Raw genomic sequence first — 21,022 nt, 5'->3', positions numbered from 1 at the left:
TATATATAACTTGAACTACTGATTGATAGCATGGGGAATTTTTTTATTGATTATTTTGAATTTTATTCAAAATTATAATTTTTTATTATTATTGATTAATTTTATATGCGTCATTTACCAAATTAAATTTTCTCGGATTCTTTTGAAGACTGATACTTCGATTCAGAATAAATTATTTAATATTGCATTTGACATACAAATAAAACCCATAGATGTCTTTATTTATTGTTAAATTTTTATTGATACCACATGTTTGGTTTGAAATCCGAATTAGGATATGGGGAATATATTTTATTGCTATTAATACGTCACATAATATTTAAACTATTATATATTCACCTGAAATATAGGAAGAGCTATAATCACAAAATCTGGAAACATGGGCAGTCTTTTATTTCATATTTATCAGCAATTTCGTAAAATAGGTTGGTTATGAAGATATTGCGGTATCTTTATCCAATCGTGCTTATAACTGTTTACTATACACCAAACAAGTGGTTATGCCACTAAATATTTAAACTACCCACTTATTATTAAAATTGATTTATAAATCGATAAATTATAGAAAGAGATATAATCACAAATCCGGAAACGCAAGGCATTTTTTTAAAATATATTTCACCTGAAATATAGGAAGAACTATAATCACAAAATCTGGAAACATGGGCAGTTTTTTATTTCATATTTATCAGCAATTTCGTAGAATAGATTGGTTATGAAGATATTGCTGTATATTTATCCAATCGTGCTTATAACTGTTTACTATACACCAAACAAGTGGTTATGGCACTAAATATTTAAACTACCCACTTATTATTAAAATTGATTTATAAATCGATAAATTATAGAAAGAGATATAATCACAAATTTGGAAACGCAAGGAAGTTTTTTTTAAATATATTTATCGGTTAATTTGATTTATAAATTGATAAATTATAGGGAGTGCTAGAATTATAAAATCCGGGAGCGTGGGTCAGTTTTTTTTAATATATTTATCGGTAATTGAATACAATAAATACCAATGCATTTGTATATCTAGACTAATAAAAAACTGCCAATTACTATCAAGGGAAAAAAGTCATTGAGATAAATATTTAAGTTGTATATTAAATAAGAGCAGTATACTTACCAACTAAATATAAAGTATATTCATATTCAAATTATTGGGAAGTTAAGGATGCGGATATATCAGAATCCAAGATACTTTGAAATCCGAATTAGGATATGGGAAATATATTTTATTTGTATTAATATGCCACATAATATTTAAAATATTGTATAAATTGATAAATTATAGGAAGAGCTGTAATCACAAATTCCGGAAACGTCAGCAGTTTTTTATTACAAATTTATCGGCAGTTTAGTACAATAAATATCAATGCATTTGTATATCTAGACTAATAAAAAACTGCCAATTACTATTAAGAAAAAAAAGTCATTGGGATAAATATTATAGTTGTATATTAAATAAGAGCTACTTACCAACTAAATATAAGGTATATTTATATTCAAATTATTGGGAAGTTAAGGATGTGGATATATCGGGCTCAAAGATACTTTAAAATCCGAATTAGGATATGAGGAATATATTTTATTTATGTTAATATCATTAGAGACCTAACACCAATTCTAAATATTACTCCTCCGATCCTTAATATAAGACCCATTTAACTAATTTGATTAGATTAAGAAAATTAGGTAAGTTAGTTAATTAGAAGAAAAGTGACACATTTTTCCTAAAACACCATAATCATCTTTCTTAATACCCCCTCTCCCTCTTCTACTTGATTATAGTTGAGGGAGTATCCATAGGGATAATTTAGAGAAAATTGATAAATATAAGAAATGGGTTCTTATATTTAGAACCAAAACTAATTAAGAATTAGGTCCTATATTAAGGACCGGAGGAGTACTATTGATTGATTTAAAATAAGAATCATTGTGATTCGCTTGTACATGTGCATGGGTGCCTAGAGGTAGCGTGCTTACTGGAAAGTGTCAGTTTTTACATTTAGTATCAATATCAACCTTCTAATTAAGTCTTATATTAAGCACCAATGTATTTAACATGCATGAATTTGGAAATCTTTTGCTCTGATTCTATGACAGATGGAGGCCCATTTAGTGATTATGATTTTATATTTATCTATTATAGTCTCCCTGTTCTCCCGCTAAGTCATTAACGACGTCAATATAGTAGGTCAATGTAAGTGGGAATGCAAACAGAAGATAATATTATTTTTATTTTTATGCATGATATATTTGTATGTATATATAACTTGAACTACTAATTGATAGCATGGGGAATTTTTTTTATTGATTATTTTGAATTTTATTCAAAATTATATGTTTTTTTATTATTATTGATTAATTTTATATGCGTCATTTACCAAATTAATTTTTCCCGGATTATTTTGAAGACTGATACTTCGATTCAGAATAAATTATTTAATATGGCATTTGAAATACAAGTAAAACCCATATATGTCTTTATTTATTATTAAATTTTTATTGATACCACATGTTTGGTTTGAGATATTAAAAAAAATACCACATGTATATCGATCTGTTATAAAATTTGGGGTTCAAGATGTGGACCCAGTGAATACTGTCGTTGATTGTGTGTTCATTTTAGTTCTACTGCTTTAATAATAACACATAAAATACTAATCTGTTGTTTACATGCCCATTTATCACTAAACTCAATCTGATCATAAATATAAAATTAAGAAATTTTATATATTCATGACACCACTTTAAAACACACCCAAACGTGGAGGCTGAGCATGTTCGCCATTAGGCAATGTGGGTGCCAGTTACGGAAATCTATCCAAACATGTTTGTGTGGGTAAAGTACTTGGCAGTTATTTTATCATCGTGACATAATAGGATATTGTAAGTATTGTTTGTTGACATGTGCGTATAAATATCATTCATTGTATACCTATCGGACAGCTTCTCCACTAGAACTCCTACTCCATTCAGATAGCACCTTCCCCACTGTCTCCATGGCAGCTCTCTATGATCCTGTTTGCGAAATCAATCCTTCTCGATGTAATTGGCGCATTATGGTTCGGATAGCACGTATGTGGCCCATGCCACCCCGAAACTCAACTGACGAGATTTCATCGATTGAGATGATTCTTCTAGATGTGCAAGTTGTCCAGCTTCAACCTTCGTCGCCTATAATTTCTATGCTAAGCTATTGTTGAAATTACTTCATATCTGTGTTTAGTGTATTTTCATTCTCACTAAAGATACATCTCTTTGTATGTAAAACAGGGTGACCGAATTCATGCCACTATCCGTACTGGTTTCGTCAAATGTCATCGTAGAAGTCTGCAGGAAGGAAAAACCTTCGTCATCTATTCTTTTAACGTGGTTCCAAATAATGGATCTAATCGGACTACAGATCATCCTTATAGAATTAGCTTTAAATCTTCCACCTCAGTGCGGCCATACATGAATGCCCACCATATCAATCTCTTTGGATTTGTGTTCAAATCCTTCACGCAGATTTTAAGTTCTAATTTTGATGACAAGCTTTTATTTGGTATAATTCTTGATTTGTCTAGACTACATTAATTTCTTTTTTTCGTGAATTTAAAATGAAAATAATACTTTTCGGTTTGCATCTAGATGTAATTGGAAAATTGAGTGCAGTGGGCGATATTGATGAGTGTGAAGTTAATGGGTGCAAACATCGAAGGGTGGACATAAAGCTTATTAATGAGGAGTAACTTTTTAAATTTCTGTTATTTGTTTTTTTTAGAAAGTTCTGCTTTAACATATGATTGTAATGTTAATTTGTGCATCCACGATATTTGCAGAATGGAGCATTTAGATTGCACTCTTTGGGGCGCATTTGCGGATGCTATATGTGAGTTTGCATTCTCCTTGGAGTCGGAACCTGTGATAATTATCATACAGATGTGCAAAGTCCGCAAGTTTCATGGTTTGTTGTAGTACACACTCTAATTTTTTTTTTTTTTGCATTTAGTGATCTATGTATACCCACGTGCACAACTTTAACTGTTTGACGGTATCTTCATTTTAAATCCTAGGGAGGTCTACAATATCAAATTCAATATTTTCATCCCGGCTTTTTATCAATCCTTCAATTCCCGAGGTTGATAATTTTATTACCAAGTATGTACTACCTACATAAGATCATTTGAATTCAATATTTACATTTTTCCTCCATGAGACAATACATCTTCCAAATTGGTCAGGTTAAAATCTGTGGGCATAGATATCAATGAAGCTCCCACACGCATCGTGCCACAGCCCATTAACTTTATTGCAGATGAAATGTTGAGTATGGCTGATCGGCGAAAGATTTCAGAGCTAAGTTCAGCACCTATTGTATGTATTTTCCAGTTCAAGCTATAATAATATTAATAACAAGAAAGTATATTCTGTGGATTGACTTGTGTTGTAAAAGCATTTCTTTATTAAATGCAGGATACAGTTGTGTTAGTTCTTGCTGACATAGTTGGTATCTGTTTTGATCGTGGATGGTATTATTACTGCTGTAAAAACTGTGACAGAAGGGTTGTGACAGATGGCTGCGGATTTTATTGCCCAAATTGCTCTCAAATAATAGAGACTGCATTTCCTAAGTTAGTATAAGCGTCTATCATCATGCAAAATTCAACTTAGATGTATGGGTTACGTTACATGTTTTGTTATCATCTGGTTATGTAGATTTATGGTGCACTGCAAAGTTAAGGATGAGTCTGGTACATGCACTTTTGTTATTTTTGATCGTGAGTTCAGTAGATTGGTGGGATGTTCAGCTGCCGAAATGCAAGACCGTGTCCTTTATGAGAGTTTATCGTTTGGAGTTTGTATTTCAGAAGTTTGTACTTTATGTATGTCTATATGTCTCTATGGATCTAGCAATTCTATTTGCTATGCATCTGTTCTATTGCAGGTTGATCCATGTGACACCCTCCCTGTTGGAATAGTAGAAAAGATTATGGGACATAAACACCTTTTCAAAGTGCGCGTTTCCCATGAATTTGTCATGGGTCGATCAGCAAAATGCAGTGTAATGAGGATGACCAACAACAGTGATATAATAAAGCTGCATTTGGATACAATTGATGGCGACATGGGATTACAGTTAGGTGCTGAGAATCTGAACCTTAAAGATAATGTAAGTCTTGACTATTTTTAGACTCTTTGATATAGAGTTAAATCTTTTATTACTAGCTATTTTTTCTCCCAGGAAATACAAGCATCATTGATGGGTTCTGATGAGAAGAGTGCACGCGATATTTCAGATAATACATAGATGGGCACAGTGACTTCGAAGGAGAAAGACCAGTTTAATTAAGAGAGCTAGAGATACTCCTTGGCGGTGATGTGTGCGAAAAAAGCTGAGACATGGTTTTGCAATTAGTATATTTGGTTCTACTGCATAATTTGTTTGTGTTTATTGTGAGAAACATCTATTTAGGATTAGCCTTAATGTTTAGATTCTTTTTATGCGTTTCATTCCATGATCTATTATTATTGAATTTGTGCTCTACTTTTTCTTCACGTTCAACACATATCCAAGTCTCCTATTTAACGCGCTATTTTTAAATCCTATAAGTGTTATGAAACAAAATTTCTACCTGATTTTTAATGAACTAAATTAAAATAAACGTTGAGGGTTAATAAAATGCTATTTTTTCAATCTATTACAAGCTGCTCTTTTTTATCAAGCTAATAAATTTTAAATTTAATTTATATGAGAATATCAGGATCATAGGAAAAATTAGAGAACAGAATCAGGAGGGAGATTGTACAGGATTATAAAAATTATAATTACGTGAAACAATCTAATATTTGAATCTAAATATTTATTTTAATATACATTATCTTCCATATCCAAATCTCCTAAAATTTCTCCATTATTCTATCCTTCATTTTATTTTCAAAACTAATACATATTTAAAAACCGGTTGAAGAATATATAAACATTGTTGAGTCACGAGAAAGATAAAGTTTTGATTTCTATATAAAAAAATACATTTTTTTGAATGATCCTATATTTTTAGTAAAAGCTAGCATTATTTTATAGATAATTATGTTGCTTAAGGAAGATTTATATATGGATAAAAAGTCGATGAATTACGGAATTTTATTATCCATTTTAAAAGAGTTTGTACAAATTAGTTTTAAATTTCAAAAGAGGTTTATATAACTTTTAACAATAAAAGGTTAATGTAATGTTAATCTATAACTATATAAAATTAGAGTACTAACAACTATAAAGATTTTTTATTTATATTTAATGTATTATTATATTTATATAACTCATATCCGATGTTAGGGTCTTCATTTTAATCAATATCTGCCTTCTGGTGGCTTTCTAGAGGATATTTTATTTATTTTGCTTTCTGAAAACTTCCCATTCTTATTATCATGATCTCAATCACCTCAAAACTGATGGCCATATTCAGAATCATGATATCCTCTTCCATTTCGAATAAAACTGCAATTAAGCGGGTAGTTTAAGGTAACTTCCATCTCTTTTTACTCACTTTCTCTGCATCCTCATGTTTTTATTATTTTTTTTTCATTTTTGCTCAATTAAAATAAGCATTGCAGGTTAATAAAATGCTATTTTTTTTCAACCAATTACAAGCTGCTCTTTTTTATAAGATAATAAATTTATCAATTTAACTTAAATTAGAATATCAGGATCATGGGAAAAATTAGAGAAAAGAATCAGGAGGGAGATTGGGCAGGATAATAAAAATTATAATTACGTGAAACAATCAAACATTTAAATATAGATATACATTATTATCCATATCCATATCTCCTACATTTTCTCCACTGTTCTATCCTCCATTTTATTGTTAAAGCTAATGCATATTTAAAAACCCGTTGAAGAATATATAAACATTGTTGAGTCATGAGAAAAATAAAGTTTTTTTATCTATATAAAAAAATAAATTGTTTTGAACGATCGTATATAATAAAAGTTATATATTTTTAGTAAAAGTTAGCATTATTTTATAAATAATTATTTTACTTAAAGAAGATTTATATATGGATAAAAAGTAGATGAATTACGGAATTTTAATCCATTTTAAAAGAATTTGTACAATTTAGTTTTATATTTTAATAGAGGTTTACATAGCTTTTAAAAATAAAAGTTTAGTGCAATGTGAAGTAACTTCCATCACCTTTTGCCCACTTTCTCCACATCCCCATGTTATTCTTAAATTTTTTTCATTTTTTTCCGTTAAAGCCACAACTCGGAACTCTATCAGAAAGTCATGATTTTTTTTTAAATTTTTAAATTTGAATTTTAAATCATATATGAGAAGTTACAAAACGGGGAATTTGTTGAATGATTCAAATGGCCTTCTGTGAAGCCGCTTCTTCCCAACAATTTTTATCAAATGCTCAAACTTAGTCCTGTGAGCCAAAGCCTACAGGTTCCATTGTCATTATGTCTACTCTTCTCTGCTCTCTCTCTCTCTCATCATCTCATTGTGTTTGTTGTTCTTATTTGGATATTTTTCTTCTCCACAGTGCTCCTGAGCGGATCATCATCTCCATGATTTTTTTTGGATGGCCTGGAAAAGAGGGAGTTTAATTTCCAAGATTTCTATTTCTTTTTCTTCCTTCATCTACTTGTGGGATTCATTTGTTGGTGACAATAGAGGTCAGCCATCCCTTCAAAGTGATTCATTTGCTGCATTCATTTATTTCATGATTTGATTCATCCAACTTCTCTGCCGTGGTCCATATGTTTTTGCTTCCGAGAGTTTAATTTGAAGTGCTTATAGCTCTTACTACCCTAATCTAAATTCCCATGCTCTCACGCACATACAAGATCCCCTACATGTATATTTCACTGAACCTTTTGTGATGGGTTGCAATGGTATAAATTGACTATTCCTATTAAATGCAGCATGTTCTATAGTTAGTTGCTTCTCTTTTATAAGACTATATTTTGTTTCTTATTTACTTATTCTTTATAAAACTCGTGGTTATGCCTAAGCAGTAGTTACTTTATGATTTTTTTTTTGCATCAAAATTATATATGCATGATAGCTGTTAAAGTTGCAGGGTTCAAGAAGAGAGAGCTCCTTGATTATGGACCACCAAAGATCGGTTATTATTTTACCAAAACATATTATAAGAGTATGTATAACACTTATGAGGAATGATGCTCTGAATGTTTTGAAAAAAAATGATCTTAGATGATAGAAGCGTAAAATAAAATTAAAAAAAAAACCTTCAATCTTACTTACAAAGAGACTTTTTATAATTTTATATCCTAAGCATATATACCAATTGTGTTTGTCCGTGACAAAACCATCTATATTTTGTTCGTGACAAAATCATATATATGAATTTTAAATAATCATTATATAGTGATTGAACATTTTATACTATACGAGAATGATTAAACATTTTATAGTATATGAGAAGTACTAATTCATACCGCATGGGTAATGTGCTAGTGATATGAAATATAAAGTACTATAAGTAAGACAAAAAGTAACGAAACAATGGTATAAATCAATTCCTACTTATATTAATAATTAAGTGATGTATTGTACATAGATATGGCGGATACAAATCTTCATAAAAAGAGTGCTAAAAATATATAATATCATCGTTGTATAATGGGTGGATTTACCTTTATTTTTCTCATTTTTTAAAAAAAAATTATGAAGATATGAGGAAGGTTAGGATATTTGGCTTGAGGTAGTTTCTTTTCAATTTATGTTTTAAGTATTTGATCCTTTCAAGTAATTACATTTTATTAAAAAATCCTTTTGCTCAATATAAATTTCAACTGGTGGTTTTGTATAATTTTCCATGGAACATGATGGATATTAGTGATAAATAATTAGGAAGATTTCAATGCTTTAACATTTATATATGACAATTCATGATTTTTTTCCAAATTCGAATTCGGCAAGGCATGCATATGATTATCATCGTAACAAACAATATACAGATTACTTTTTCCTGCCATTAGCAAAATTTTTTCCGCCAAAAATAAACAGATATAAATGTTTTTAAATTGTATTTAATTAACTGTCAATTTTACATCATGCATGTCCTGGTATTTACGCTTTGTGGGTGTGTACATGATATCACCGGTCTCTCCCATGATTTTCTAGAGGACATATACTATTTTGCTTCTTGGAAACTTCCAATTTTATTTTTCTGTGCATGGTTGTGATTCTCATAATCTACATCATTCCAACATTGTTGACAGTTTGAGGAGCCCTGAATCCTCTTCGATTCCTTCTAAGCTATTTTATTGTCATTACACGGAAACAATATGCATAATTTTGATGCTGTCCATGATGACCCCAATATCCTCAGTAGTTCCAACAAGCAAAAAAGAATTCCTGCTGGGACCCTCCATGGAATTAACTTAAATGAAGGTGCATTTATTAGTTCATTTGGTTTCAATTTGGTAGTATGCTTTTTTCAGCCTATTTAATGTATTTGCTGTAGTACTTTACTATTGATTTCATACTGTTACAACCTTCACCAGGCAGCATTTGTGAATACCTTTACACCCATTTGGCTACCTTAAGTTTTCTTGAGAATTCACGCATTTTATTTTTTATATACATATGTAGTCCTAATTTTCTCAAATAATTAAGGTGTCACTGTTATATACAATATATTACACGTGATCCTTAGTTTAGTTAATAACGTTTGATGCTTTTTCCACCTTCTAATCATGTATACTTAACTTTGTTAGGAGATTCTTGTGCTTTAGCGCGGGCTCGTCGACTTCATATACTCAGAAGGAAAAGAGAGAGACGTTCTGACTTTAACAATGACGCATATAAATTGGACAAGGGTAACACTACTATACATTCATTATAAACTTCCATTCCTATATAATCTAATACAAAGTTTTTACAGAAAATTCAAATACATGCCTGGAATCTCCACGTCTCAAGAAAGCAAGAATCATTCCTTCTCGAGCTGCAATGACCACAATCACTAACCGTACGTGTTTGAAACTGAATTGTTTATTAATACTTTAATGTGCGCATTATGCTGATGATAACTATTGTATTAGATAAAGTTCTCCATGATTAAATGTTGCCTCACTCTCATATGTTACAAATGTTATTGAGTTATTCACTTTGTTTTTCTAGCTTGAGAACTATTATGTAAAGCCAATATCTTGATAATATATCCTGTCCTTAATATAGGACCTAATTCTTGATTTGGTCCTAAATATAAGACCCATTTCTCATTTATCAATTTTATAAATTACCCCTATAGATATTCTCTCAATCATAGTCAAGTAGAGATTAAGATGATTATGGTGTTTTAAAAATGTGTCACTTTGCTTATAATTAATAACTTACCTAATTCCTTAATCTAATCAAATTAGTTAAATGGGTATATTAAGTATATTACAATTTATATAGGCCTTATTCCCAACAAGAAATAATGACACGTAATATTATTTATTTTGATTGTGAGTTATTGGAAGTAGTATTAGTTATAAGACTAATAATATTGGATTTTTTTTTTGGGTTATCCGCACCTTCTGGCCAAACAGTTGTGTCTAGCATCTTTTCATTAAAAAAATCATAGTTGGTTAGATTGTTTTATTTTGTTAAGATAACATGAATTTCTATTATTTATACTACACCACATTATTTTATTTTTAAATAAAATTCAATTCAACACACATTATTTAATTATTTCAAACTGTGCAAATTTTAATTTCAATTTATTTAGAATATGTATGACAAAATATCAAGTTTCCAAAGGGATGGCATATGAAAACTTATAATAATTCATTTGATGATTACACGAATCAAATTTAACTTTAGCGTTCACCTATTCAACATGAATGTAAGCGTTTAATTGTAAAATACTTATATCGAATATTTGCATTTTGAACGTAGATTATCTTAGCTGTGATATTGATGATTGAATTCCAATAATAGTTCATTTCCCATTGCCTCCTATATTGAAGTGGATAATTTCACAAGTAATAGTATTTCGGTAGTGTATATTATAAATGTTATTGAGTTATTCACTTTTGTTTATATATGGCGTTGCATCACTTCTATTACCTAACGGTAAACAGCTCACTCATAATTTGCGATCCCTGTTGCCATATATATCAATCATATATTTCAGTAGTGTGTAACTTTCTCACATCTACTACTTCTTTGTCTGCTTTTGCCCAACTCAATCATAATATCAATGGCAAATCTTTCTGGTACTCCCCACACATGGTCAATAGACAACATTAATCCCGCTGCATCAAGATTAGAACGGCTTCATATCCGTCGTAGGAAAAGTTCCCACCTCCATCAACATTCATATAAAGAAAATACATGCCAAAAAACTGTGCCATTTGGAGGCTCAGCTGGTAACAATCAAGGTACTATATACACCAAATATATGTCATTTTTTTCAATTTACCTAAATTAAATATTTTAGGTGTAGAATTTTTCCTATGTAATTTATATGACAATGCATTACTACTACCTATAGAGTTACCAACTTATGAAGATCTTGGTGACCGCATTTACATTTGTCCTGATTGTGGTGCAAAGATGTGGTATGATGAACGACTTAGAAAATACCGAAATGAGAATCCACCAAGATTTGGCATGTGTTGCCTTCAAGGCAAAGTACCGCTTCCTACTTTTCAAGATCCACCAGTTCAATTGTTCAACTTATTAGCTGGACATCACCCACAAAGCAATCATTTTCGTATGTATGTTAGGACATATAATATGATGTTTGCTTTTACATCTATGGGTGGAAAAATAGATAGAAATGTTAATGATGGACGTGCACCTTATGTGTATAAGCTGAGTGGTCAAAATATGCATTTGATTGGTAGCATACTCCCTACAGATGGAGCTACTCCAAAATTTGCTCAGTTGTACATATATGATACATCCAATGAAGTTGCCAACAGAATTTCTGCAACAAGGTACAAATAGTGAGATTTGATCAACTTATATTACTTGCTTATTGTTTGTCCTTATTACAGACATGTTAAATCATTTGTTCCTTTTTCCTAATTATCACTATTTGCTTTTCAGTGGAGATAGTAGCACATCATCGTCAGTAGATATTTCTCTTGTACAGATGCTACAGAATATGCTAGATGAGCACAATAAGTTAGTGAAAGTATTCCGTCGGGCTCATGATTATATTCATGCTCATGAGGGACAAACTATCAAAATTAGACTTATGCATAGGCGTGGGAGAAATGTCCGCCAATATGATATGCCAACCTCTGAAAATGAGATAGCTGCTTTAATTGTAGGAGATATTGGATCCATTGAATACGGTCGAGATATCATCGTTCAATACAAGACAGGATTATTACATAGGATACATGAAAATCATCCTGACTTTCTGCCTCTACAGTATCCATTGTTATTTCCATATGGTGAAGGGGGGTATGATGAAAAAATACCTCATGTGGTAAGAGGAGAGGCACCAGTAGCCAAGATTACCTATGTTTCTATGCGTGAGTATTTTGCTTATATGATACAGGACAGGAATACTGAATATTCTTCAATATTGCATGGTGGGAAACTTTTCCAACAATTTGTTGTTGATGCATACACAATGATAGAATCATATAGGCTAACCTTCATAAGGAATAATCAACAACAACTACGAGCAGAAATGTATAAAGGGTTAACAGATGCTTTGTTGTTGGGTGAGACTGATGCAGCTGCAAGGGGAAAAAGGATCATCCTTCCTTCATCATTTACTGGAGGAGCACGTTACATCATGAATAATTATCAAGATGCAATAGCAATTTGCAATTGGGCTGGTTATCCTCAACTGTTTATCACATTTACCTGCAACCCAAAATGGCCAGAAATAACAAGAGCTTTAGAAGAAGAAGATTTACGACTTGAAGACCGTCCAGATTTTCTAACAAGAGTTTTCAAGATGAAATTGGAGCATCTCATGCAAGATTTGAAGAAGGGTGATATTTTTGGTCCTATTAAAGCAGGTCAGTTTGCATATTATTAAATTAACCATATCTTATAATCTTCTTTACATTATTGTTTTTCACAAATGAGTAATGGTCAGGTGGTTCAAAATTATATTACAGTTGTTCATCTTTCTCATATGTTGCTAAATTTTTTACAGCATTGTATACAATTGAATTTCAAAAGAAAGGCCTTCCCCATGCTCACATCATTTTGTTTCTAGCAAACCAATCCCATCTTGATTCTCCTCAAGAAATTGATCGAGTCATTAGTGCTGAAATACTGGATAAAAATGAACAGCCAGAATTGTTTGAAGCTGTTAGTAACTACATGATGCATGGACCATGTGGTTTAGCTAACCCAAAATCTCCATGCATGGTTAATGGCAAGTGTTCCAAATACTATGAAACAACCCCTTCGTGATTCATGGTAACTAAACATTTTCAAAACAATAATTACTTCGAAAGGTTAACTGTGTTAGGAAAGACAAAATAAATCAAATAGAAATTTACCATAGTCATTAACAATATACATTCATAACAATGTAGTAGCCACTAATCTAAAGTAGTAAAGATAATTAATGTAACAAGAAGTAATTAATACTTGATTTGTCATGTGTATAACAAATCCCATCATGAATCTCTAAAATCTCAAAAATAACTAAGACCAATCATGAATGGACTGTAGCATTTTCGGTCCACCAAAATAACTGCTACCACTGGCCATAACAATCGTAATCAAAATAACAGTCACCTATATCCAAAAAGGGCTCTGCCCGATAACTCAAGTCTAGAATGCAGCGGAACATTAAACGCATGTTAAGTATAACAAAAAGGCCCTAAAGTTTGGCAATATACATCAGTCAAATCATGTATATCAAAATAAAGGCTATACAGAGTGGAAAGGAAAACTCAAGCCTCGAACACCTTCCCCTTGGGACCAACACCTGAACCCTCGCCTGAAAAATGTTAAATAACCACGGGGTGAGTCAAATTGACCCAGTAACCACAATTCTAATTCAACAAGTATCCAGGGAGTGATTACAAGATAGTTAAGCGGGCAAAGTACAACTTCAAATAACATATAAGTTAAACATCTTTACAGAAAACAATATATAATAATTCAAAGAGTAACTTGCATGCATAGAACTTCATCAACCATCCTTATAACCTCCTTGTAACCTCTGACAGAACCCATGGGCTATACACACATAATAGGATTCGTCTCTTTTACAAGACTGCACCAAGCTCTCCAATAATGAGGTGTAACTCGGCCAAAAGTTACAGAGCTCATATCGGACCATGGGTTCTCTTTCCTTGGAATATGGAAAGGTGTCATGTCCCTTGGGCTAACCCTTAACCCGGCCAAAGGAAGGGTGATACCGAGGGCCCTAAGAATGTTAATGCCAACCACTGGGCGCCAAGTGGCGGCTATACCACGTGGTATAATTAATCAGACCTCCCACAACTACATTTCAGCACAACCAACACAGCCCAATCCAACCATCCAATTCCACACAATTTCATATCCATAAAGTATTCTCAGATTCAATAATCAAATTTGTTCAACATCAACAAGATATTCATAAGATGAAATAATTCATGCCCACTTAACTAATAAATTTATCAAAACATAAATCTTGATTTAGATATATAGATTACTTTTCATACAAAAACCACCATAACACATCTTGATAACATTTGTAATATCAACACATGCTTATAATCACATCAACAAGCATACAAGGTAAATTAGAAAGTGGTTACCTCAAGTTCTTGACACAAGAACTAAGAGTAGGGGGATTCAAGACCTAAGAGCCCAAACCAAGCTTACTCTACAATAATAAATTGATAAACATCTATTAATATAAAAAGACTAATTAATATAGCATTAGAATAGTTTATTAACTAAATCCCCATAATTGGCTTACCCTAAAAAAAATTATCTTTAGGAAAAATAATAATTCATCTATTTTTTTTTCCAAGTGACAATTTCTAGTACTTCCCAACTCTATTTCTCTCATTCACATTATTAATAAGAATAATCCATTCGAATCATCTAAAAACCTCCAAAAAGTGCTTACCTTAACTCTTAGGAAAATAACCATATGTCAACTATGCCTTCAATCATTATTAAAATCCTATTCCGTTCTTCCATTAATCATTTTCCATTCATTAGAATCAATAACTTATAATATTTTCCTCAATTTCCTCCAAACACCCAACTTCCACTAATTAAAGTCTCTCCAAGAAACATCAACATTACTATTTCAACAACAATCCTCAAAGTTTAAATATTGGATCCTCAATATAACCTCAAATGAACTCAACTAAGAGATAAATTTCGAAATTAATATCATCATTAACACAAATCACAATTTCCCAACCAATCCCTAACTCACATTGCCTCAAATCAACCATCAACTAAAAATCTAAGTCATAAGGCTTCTATTCTAACCCCATAGGCTCCATTAATATCATCAAAATAAGTTAGAAGCCTCAAATCATTAAAAATCTATCAAGCCTTAACACATCTTATTTTCTGCCATAAACTTACATAAATAAAAAGAAAAAGCTAAATAAAAATAGTAGGATAAAAATAGCTTACCTAAATATCTTATATGTACCCAAGTAGAGTCCTTCCTTTCTCACACACTCAAACTACCTCTTACTGTTTCAGCGAACCAGAAGAACAGCGAAGACGGAGAGGAACGAAAGGCACTGGACGGAGGAGGAAGAAGGGAAAAATGATTCAATTATGGGGTCATGTGACCCCTTATTCAAACCTTTAGTGTATTGTGTTTTTTTTTTTTAAAGGTGGGTCACGGCCCACCGGGGATTAACTCCCCTCCCCCAAAACAAACAGCGGGTGGCCGCGTGCCACCCACTATTACTATATATATTTAAAATATATATTAATTATTATTTAACTGTTATTTATTAATTAGTAGTCTACCCGTAATTAAGATTAGCTTCAATGATAATTAATTAATCTCATTTTAATAAACTAAAATCTAAATATATATATTTTTTTGGATGTTACATACTATCCAAAGCCTTTTAACTCCAGAACGATCATTCATGAAGATGGGTATCCCCATTATAAAAGACTGAACAATGGTCAATATATTTTGAAAAATGGAGTTCCATTAGACAATAGGAGTGTGATTCCTTACAACCCTACATTGCTGTTAAAATATCAGGCTCATTTAAATGTTGAGAGATGTAAACATGGGGAATCAATTAAGTATTTGTTCAAATATGTGAGTAAGGGTCATGATCGAGCTACCATAGCCTTTTACGATGAGTCTTCATCAGGTGAGAGGGAAGTTGTTCATGATGAAATTAAAATGTACTATGATGTTCGGTATTTGTCTCCATGTGAAGCTGTTTGGAGGATTTTTGGCTTTGATATAAACTATAGAACTCCATCAGTTGAAAGACTTTCCTTCCACCTACCAAATCAACAAACAATTATTTATGCAGATGAAGCTAACCTTGATGATGTGGTTAACCATAATGAAGGCAAACCAACAATGTTCCAAGCTTGGATGAAGGCAAATGAAAAATATGATGAAGCACGTGCTTTAACATACTCTGAATTCCCAACCAAATTTGTGTTCAAAAAACCTGGTCATTATTGGGACTTTAGAAAAACAGGATTCTCTATTGGAAGAATATTCTATGTTCCCCCTGGCACTGGAGAAGCCTTTTATCTTCGTATGTTGTTAGCAACTGTTAAAGGGCCAAGATCTTTTGAGGAATTGAGAACTGTTGATGATGTCCTCCATCCTACATTTAGGGATGCTTGCTATGCCCTAGGGTTACTAGAGGATGACAAAGAGTACGTTGATGCTATTCAGGAGGCAAATCAGTGGGCCACTCCAAATTACCTTCGTCGCCTATTTTGCACATTGTTACTATGTAACTGTATATCACGCCCTGAAATTGTGTGGCAGCAATCATGGAAATTAATGGCAGAGGACATACTTTATACCCAACAACAGTTGACAGGCCATCCTGGTATGCGTCCCCCCATATTTACACTCTTTTTTTAAAAAATTATTCTCTCACATCTCATTGTTATTTTATATTGTTTTGTTAATTAATTGTTATTTCAACAACCATTACAATTTAGATGTCATTCTATGATCAAACAGGACTTTCTCTTAGTGATGCTGAATTGCAAGACCATGCTTTACATAAAATTGAAGATTTGCTACAACTTAATGGGAGAAGTCTTCAAGATTATCCAATAATGCCTTATCCAGCTCAATCATTAAATGTATCAGCGGTCAATAAATTGGTGCTGGCTGAGTTAGATTTTGATCGTAATGTCCTTAAGGAGCAATTACATGTCTTTCTTCGAAACTTAACAGAAGAGCAGAGTACAATCTACAATACAATAATTGACACTGTTCATAATGTGCGGGGAGGGCTGTATTTTGTTTATGGATATGGAGGAACTGGGAAAACATATTTATGGCAAACATTATGTGCATCATTAAGATCTGAAGGGAGGATTGTTCTTACTGTTGCATCGAGTGGCATTGCATCACTTCTATTACCTAACGGTAAAATAGCTCACTCACAATTTGCAATCCCTCTTGCCATCACCGAAGATTCAGTTTGCAACATTAAACAGGGAACACCACTAGCAGAGCTTTTAATTCAAGCCTCCTTAATAATATGGGATGAAGCACCAATGGCAAACAGGCATTGTTTTGAAGCATTGGATAGAACATTATGAGACATCATTAGAAGAAATGATCCTAATGCTATAGGAAAACCATTTGGCGGAAAAACTGTGGTGCTTGGAGGAGACTTTAGGCAAATACTTCCTGTCATACCACGAGGTGGGCGTGAAGACATTGTCTTTGCTACTATTAATGCTTCATACTTGTGGAATGAATCCATTGTCTTCACACTGACTAAAAACATGAGACTAACCAAAGGTCATTACACAGATGATGTAGATGCAGTAACAAAGTTTTCAGAATGGATTATTTCTGTTGGAGATGGCAATGTTGACATTGAACCTGACACAGAAGATGTTATTACCATACCTAGAGATTTGTTATTGTTTCCATTAGGGAATCCTATGGATTGCATTATTGACAGTACATATCCAAGTTTGGTTGACTGCCTAGGCGATGGGTCTTACTTCAGGGATCGTGCTATCCTAACAGTTACATTATCTGTTGTTTATGAATTGAATAGTTATATGCTTGCAAAGCTACCAGGTGAGGAAGTCAATTATCTTAGTGCTGACAGTGTCTGCAAATCAGATGGTGCCAACAGTTCCATTGCAGAAATACACTCGGTTGAATTCTTAAATACAATCACAATGTCTAGATTGCCAAATCACAAGCTAAGCCTTAAAGTCGGTGCTCCTATAATGTTGATGCGAAATATTGATAAATCCATAGGTCTTTGTAATGGGACTAGGTTAATTGTCACATGTTTGGAGAAACATGTAATAGGAGCTGAGATTATCACAGGAAGCAATACTGGCATGCATGTCTTGATTCCACGCTTAACCATCACACCATCTGAGACGTCTTTGCCTTTCACTCTATGTAGAAGACAGTTTCCTGTAATGCTATCTTTTGTAATGACTATAAACAAGAGTCAAGGTCAAAGTCTTCTCAATGTAGGATTATTTCTACCTCGTCCTGTCTTTACACACGGTCAGTTATACGTTGCTATCTCACGAGTGCGGCGACGGGAAGGTTTAAAAATATTGCTCCTTGATGACAAAGGCACTCCCAACAATAAAACTTCAAATGTTGTTTATAAGAAAGTCTTCTCTAACCTTTTGAATTGAGAGACACCTAGGTCAGTATTGATCCATGCTTGTGCATATACAAACATATATGTAGTAGGTAACCATTTCATATATGCAATATTTTGTGAATGTGTAGTGATTATGACTTTCTCCCTTTGAGCTGGCAGGTAAATTGAAACTTTAAAAGTGATAATATCTTCAGATTCATATCCATGCTGTTCTTTTGCTATTACTTTGTTTTTTGTATTAATATGATGACATTAACAATGAAAATTTAGATATCATTTGAATGGGGTATTTTCACTTCATATTTTTATTTAATATGCTGCCTAAATATTTGTTCAAATTTCATGGGAACACACATTTCATTCTATATCATATGTTTGTACTTCCAGTATAAGTAATAATTTCATATAAAGTATGTTGTTGGCCTATACAATTGTCTGATACGACTAGGGCTAATTATTATATTATTTATAATGGAGTGTTGGGTGACTAATCTCTACATTTACAATGGTTTGTTTCTTTCTTTTTTATCATTTAAAGGAAATAAGTGCGAGGTGATAGGATGGAGAACACCAAGTATTGTGTATCTTTCCATTTCCTGTGTTGATGAAAAGGAATCAAACGTTCTTTCATACCTTAGATTTTCTTTGTCTATACATCTTTCCTTGTAATTATTAAATAAGACAAAATCATATCAGACTCAAACATTATATTTTTTCTTTGTAATTATCAACTGTCACTACAAAAAAATATGTTAATTCTAGCGGTTATGGTGTTACATTTCTAGCGGTTTTAACCGCAACAAATAACATTTGTAGCGGTTAAGGAAACCGCTAGAAAAACAGGTGTTAGAAAAAATTTCTAGCGGTTATCGCAACCGCTACACATCATGGTCAAAACGATAGAAAATTTCTAGCGGTTCCGAACCGCTAGAAAATATCTGAAGGAGACACATTACTAGTGATTTTATAACCGCTAGAAACCTGCTAAACGGGAATTAAATAATTTCAGTAGCGCGCGAAAATTACTAGCGGTTATAGAACCGCTAGAAATGTTTGGGAAATTAAATTTTCACACCAATTGAATTTTAAGAATGGCGGGAAACTTTTCTAGCGGTTTTTAACCGCTAGAAATTTTGGCGCAAAATTTAAATTTGACGAAATATTTCTAGCGGTTCTGAACCGCTAGAAATGTTTACCGTGCCAGAAAAAAAAATTTATGGTTTTTCATATTATAATTTTAAAAACCATTAAATAAATTATTTTGAAGAATTTTTGTTAATTTGTATAATTAGTTATATGTTACATTTTATATATTCAAATTTTGTAATAAAAAATATGTAATTAAATTATGAATGTGTTAAAAGAAGTGAATTTAATCTAATAAGATAATTTAATTGAATATTTAATAAGATAGCTGAATTGAAGATGATATGTTTTGGAATATTAAACCTATAGTATTAAGTTGATGAGTATTTGAATCAGTTGAGGAGGGCATGACAAATGTGGAGAAGAAAAATCTGAAAGGAAAGGAGAAATAAATATGTTAGTAAATTTTAAATAAAAACAAATAAAAGATACAATGAATTATAAAATAAAATTCACTTACCATAGAGTAAAGAGAAAAAAACCACAATATGAGATAGTAAGAAAAAAAGAGAGAATTATGAAGAAGAATAGGAGAGGAAGGAAAAGAGATGGAGTAAATGAATGTAGAGAAGATATGGTATTTATAGAGATCAGCGACACATTTGTAGCGGTGTTTTTGTAGCGTTTTATAACATTTTGTAGCTGTTATTCATTTTCTAGCGTATATATAAGCGCTAGTAATTAGTAGCGGTTATATATGTAGCGGTTATTAACCGCTAAAAATTTAGTATTTTTTATTTTAAAAATCTGAACGAATTTTAATTTACAGGTATGTATTTTGTAGCGGTTCATAACCGCTACAAATTTTTTCACGAAATTGTAATTTGTAGCGGTTATTAACCGCTACAAATTACAATTTCGTGAAAAAATTTGTAGCGGTTATGAACCGCTACAAATGAAATTTTTTTATTTTTAAAAAAATTTTACGAATTTTAATTTATACATATGTATTTATGGACGAAAAATTTGTTAAATAATTTATTTTGGATGCTGCTACTCTCCATCATCATCCGGCCTGAAAGGACATATTTTAAAAAAATTTGTTAAATTTATGTTGTATTTGGAAAAAATTAGTAATTAGTAGTTAATTATTTAAAT

The 21,022-nt window shown here is 31.9% G+C and overlaps 3 protein-coding genes across 3 annotated transcripts; all 3 read left to right on the top strand.

Annotated features, from left to right (window-relative positions):
• The first annotated feature begins 3,008 nt into the window (after positions 1-3,008).
• LOC114740399 (replication protein A 70 kDa DNA-binding subunit D-like) lies at positions 3,009-5,299 on the top strand. The gene is made up of 9 exons (XM_028928574.1): positions 3,009-3,084; positions 3,664-3,736; positions 3,831-3,955; positions 4,065-4,149; positions 4,233-4,365; positions 4,465-4,622; positions 4,708-4,846; positions 4,937-5,161; positions 5,234-5,299. The coding sequence occupies exons 1-9, from the start codon at positions 3,009-3,011 to the stop codon at positions 5,297-5,299; spliced, it is 1,080 nt and encodes a 359-aa protein (XP_028784407.1).
• A 5,918-nt stretch (positions 5,300-11,217) lies between these two features.
• LOC114740311 (uncharacterized) lies at positions 11,218-17,732 on the top strand. Its single transcript, XM_028928468.1, has 6 exons — positions 11,218-11,398; positions 11,512-11,959; positions 12,072-13,003; positions 13,144-13,301; positions 16,186-17,005; positions 17,143-17,732. Exons 1-6 carry the CDS (start codon positions 11,218-11,220, stop codon positions 17,730-17,732), a joined length of 3,129 nt encoding a protein of 1,042 aa, XP_028784301.1.
• Positions 17,733-17,921: 189 nt separating this feature from the next.
• On the top strand, positions 17,922-18,809 carry LOC114740220 (ATP-dependent DNA helicase PIF1-like). The gene has a single exon (XM_028928372.1). The coding sequence runs from the start codon at positions 17,922-17,924 to the stop codon at positions 18,807-18,809; it is 888 nt and encodes a 295-aa protein (XP_028784205.1).
• Positions 18,810-21,022: the final 2,213 nt, after the last annotated feature.

This window comes from Neltuma alba, unplaced genomic scaffold (assembly GCF_004799145.2).
Source record: "Neltuma alba isolate B1F8T4 unplaced genomic scaffold, ASM479914v2 tig00000105_pilon, whole genome shotgun sequence".
In the NCBI taxonomy this organism is placed as follows: Eukaryota; Viridiplantae; Streptophyta; class Magnoliopsida; order Fabales; family Fabaceae; genus Neltuma; species Neltuma alba.
This window is presented reverse-complemented; position numbering and strand designations above follow the sequence as displayed.

Excerpts from the sequence above, each read along its gene's own strand:
- LOC114740399 (XM_028928574.1), top strand. The coding sequence starts at position 3,009 with ATGGCAGCTCTCTATGATCCTGTTTGCGAAATCAATCCTTCTCGATGT. Across the intron at positions 4,150-4,232 it reads GTTGATAATTTTATTACCAA|GTTAAAATCTGTGGGCATAG; the intron begins GTATGTACTACC and ends CAAATTGGTCAG. Across the intron at positions 4,366-4,464 it reads AGCTAAGTTCAGCACCTATT|GATACAGTTGTGTTAGTTCT; the intron begins GTATGTATTTTC and ends TATTAAATGCAG.
- LOC114740311 (XM_028928468.1), top strand. The coding sequence starts at position 11,218 with ATGGCAAATCTTTCTGGTACTCCCCACACATGGTCAATAGACAACATT. Across the intron at positions 11,399-11,511 it reads CTCAGCTGGTAACAATCAAG|AGTTACCAACTTATGAAGAT; the intron begins GTACTATATACA and ends TACTACCTATAG. Across the intron at positions 13,302-16,185 it reads AGCCAGAATTGTTTGAAGCT|GCTCATTTAAATGTTGAGAG; the intron begins GTTAGTAACTAC and ends TTAAAATATCAG.
- LOC114740220 (XM_028928372.1), top strand. The coding sequence starts at position 17,922 with ATGAGACTAACCAAAGGTCATTACACAGATGATGTAGATGCAGTAACA.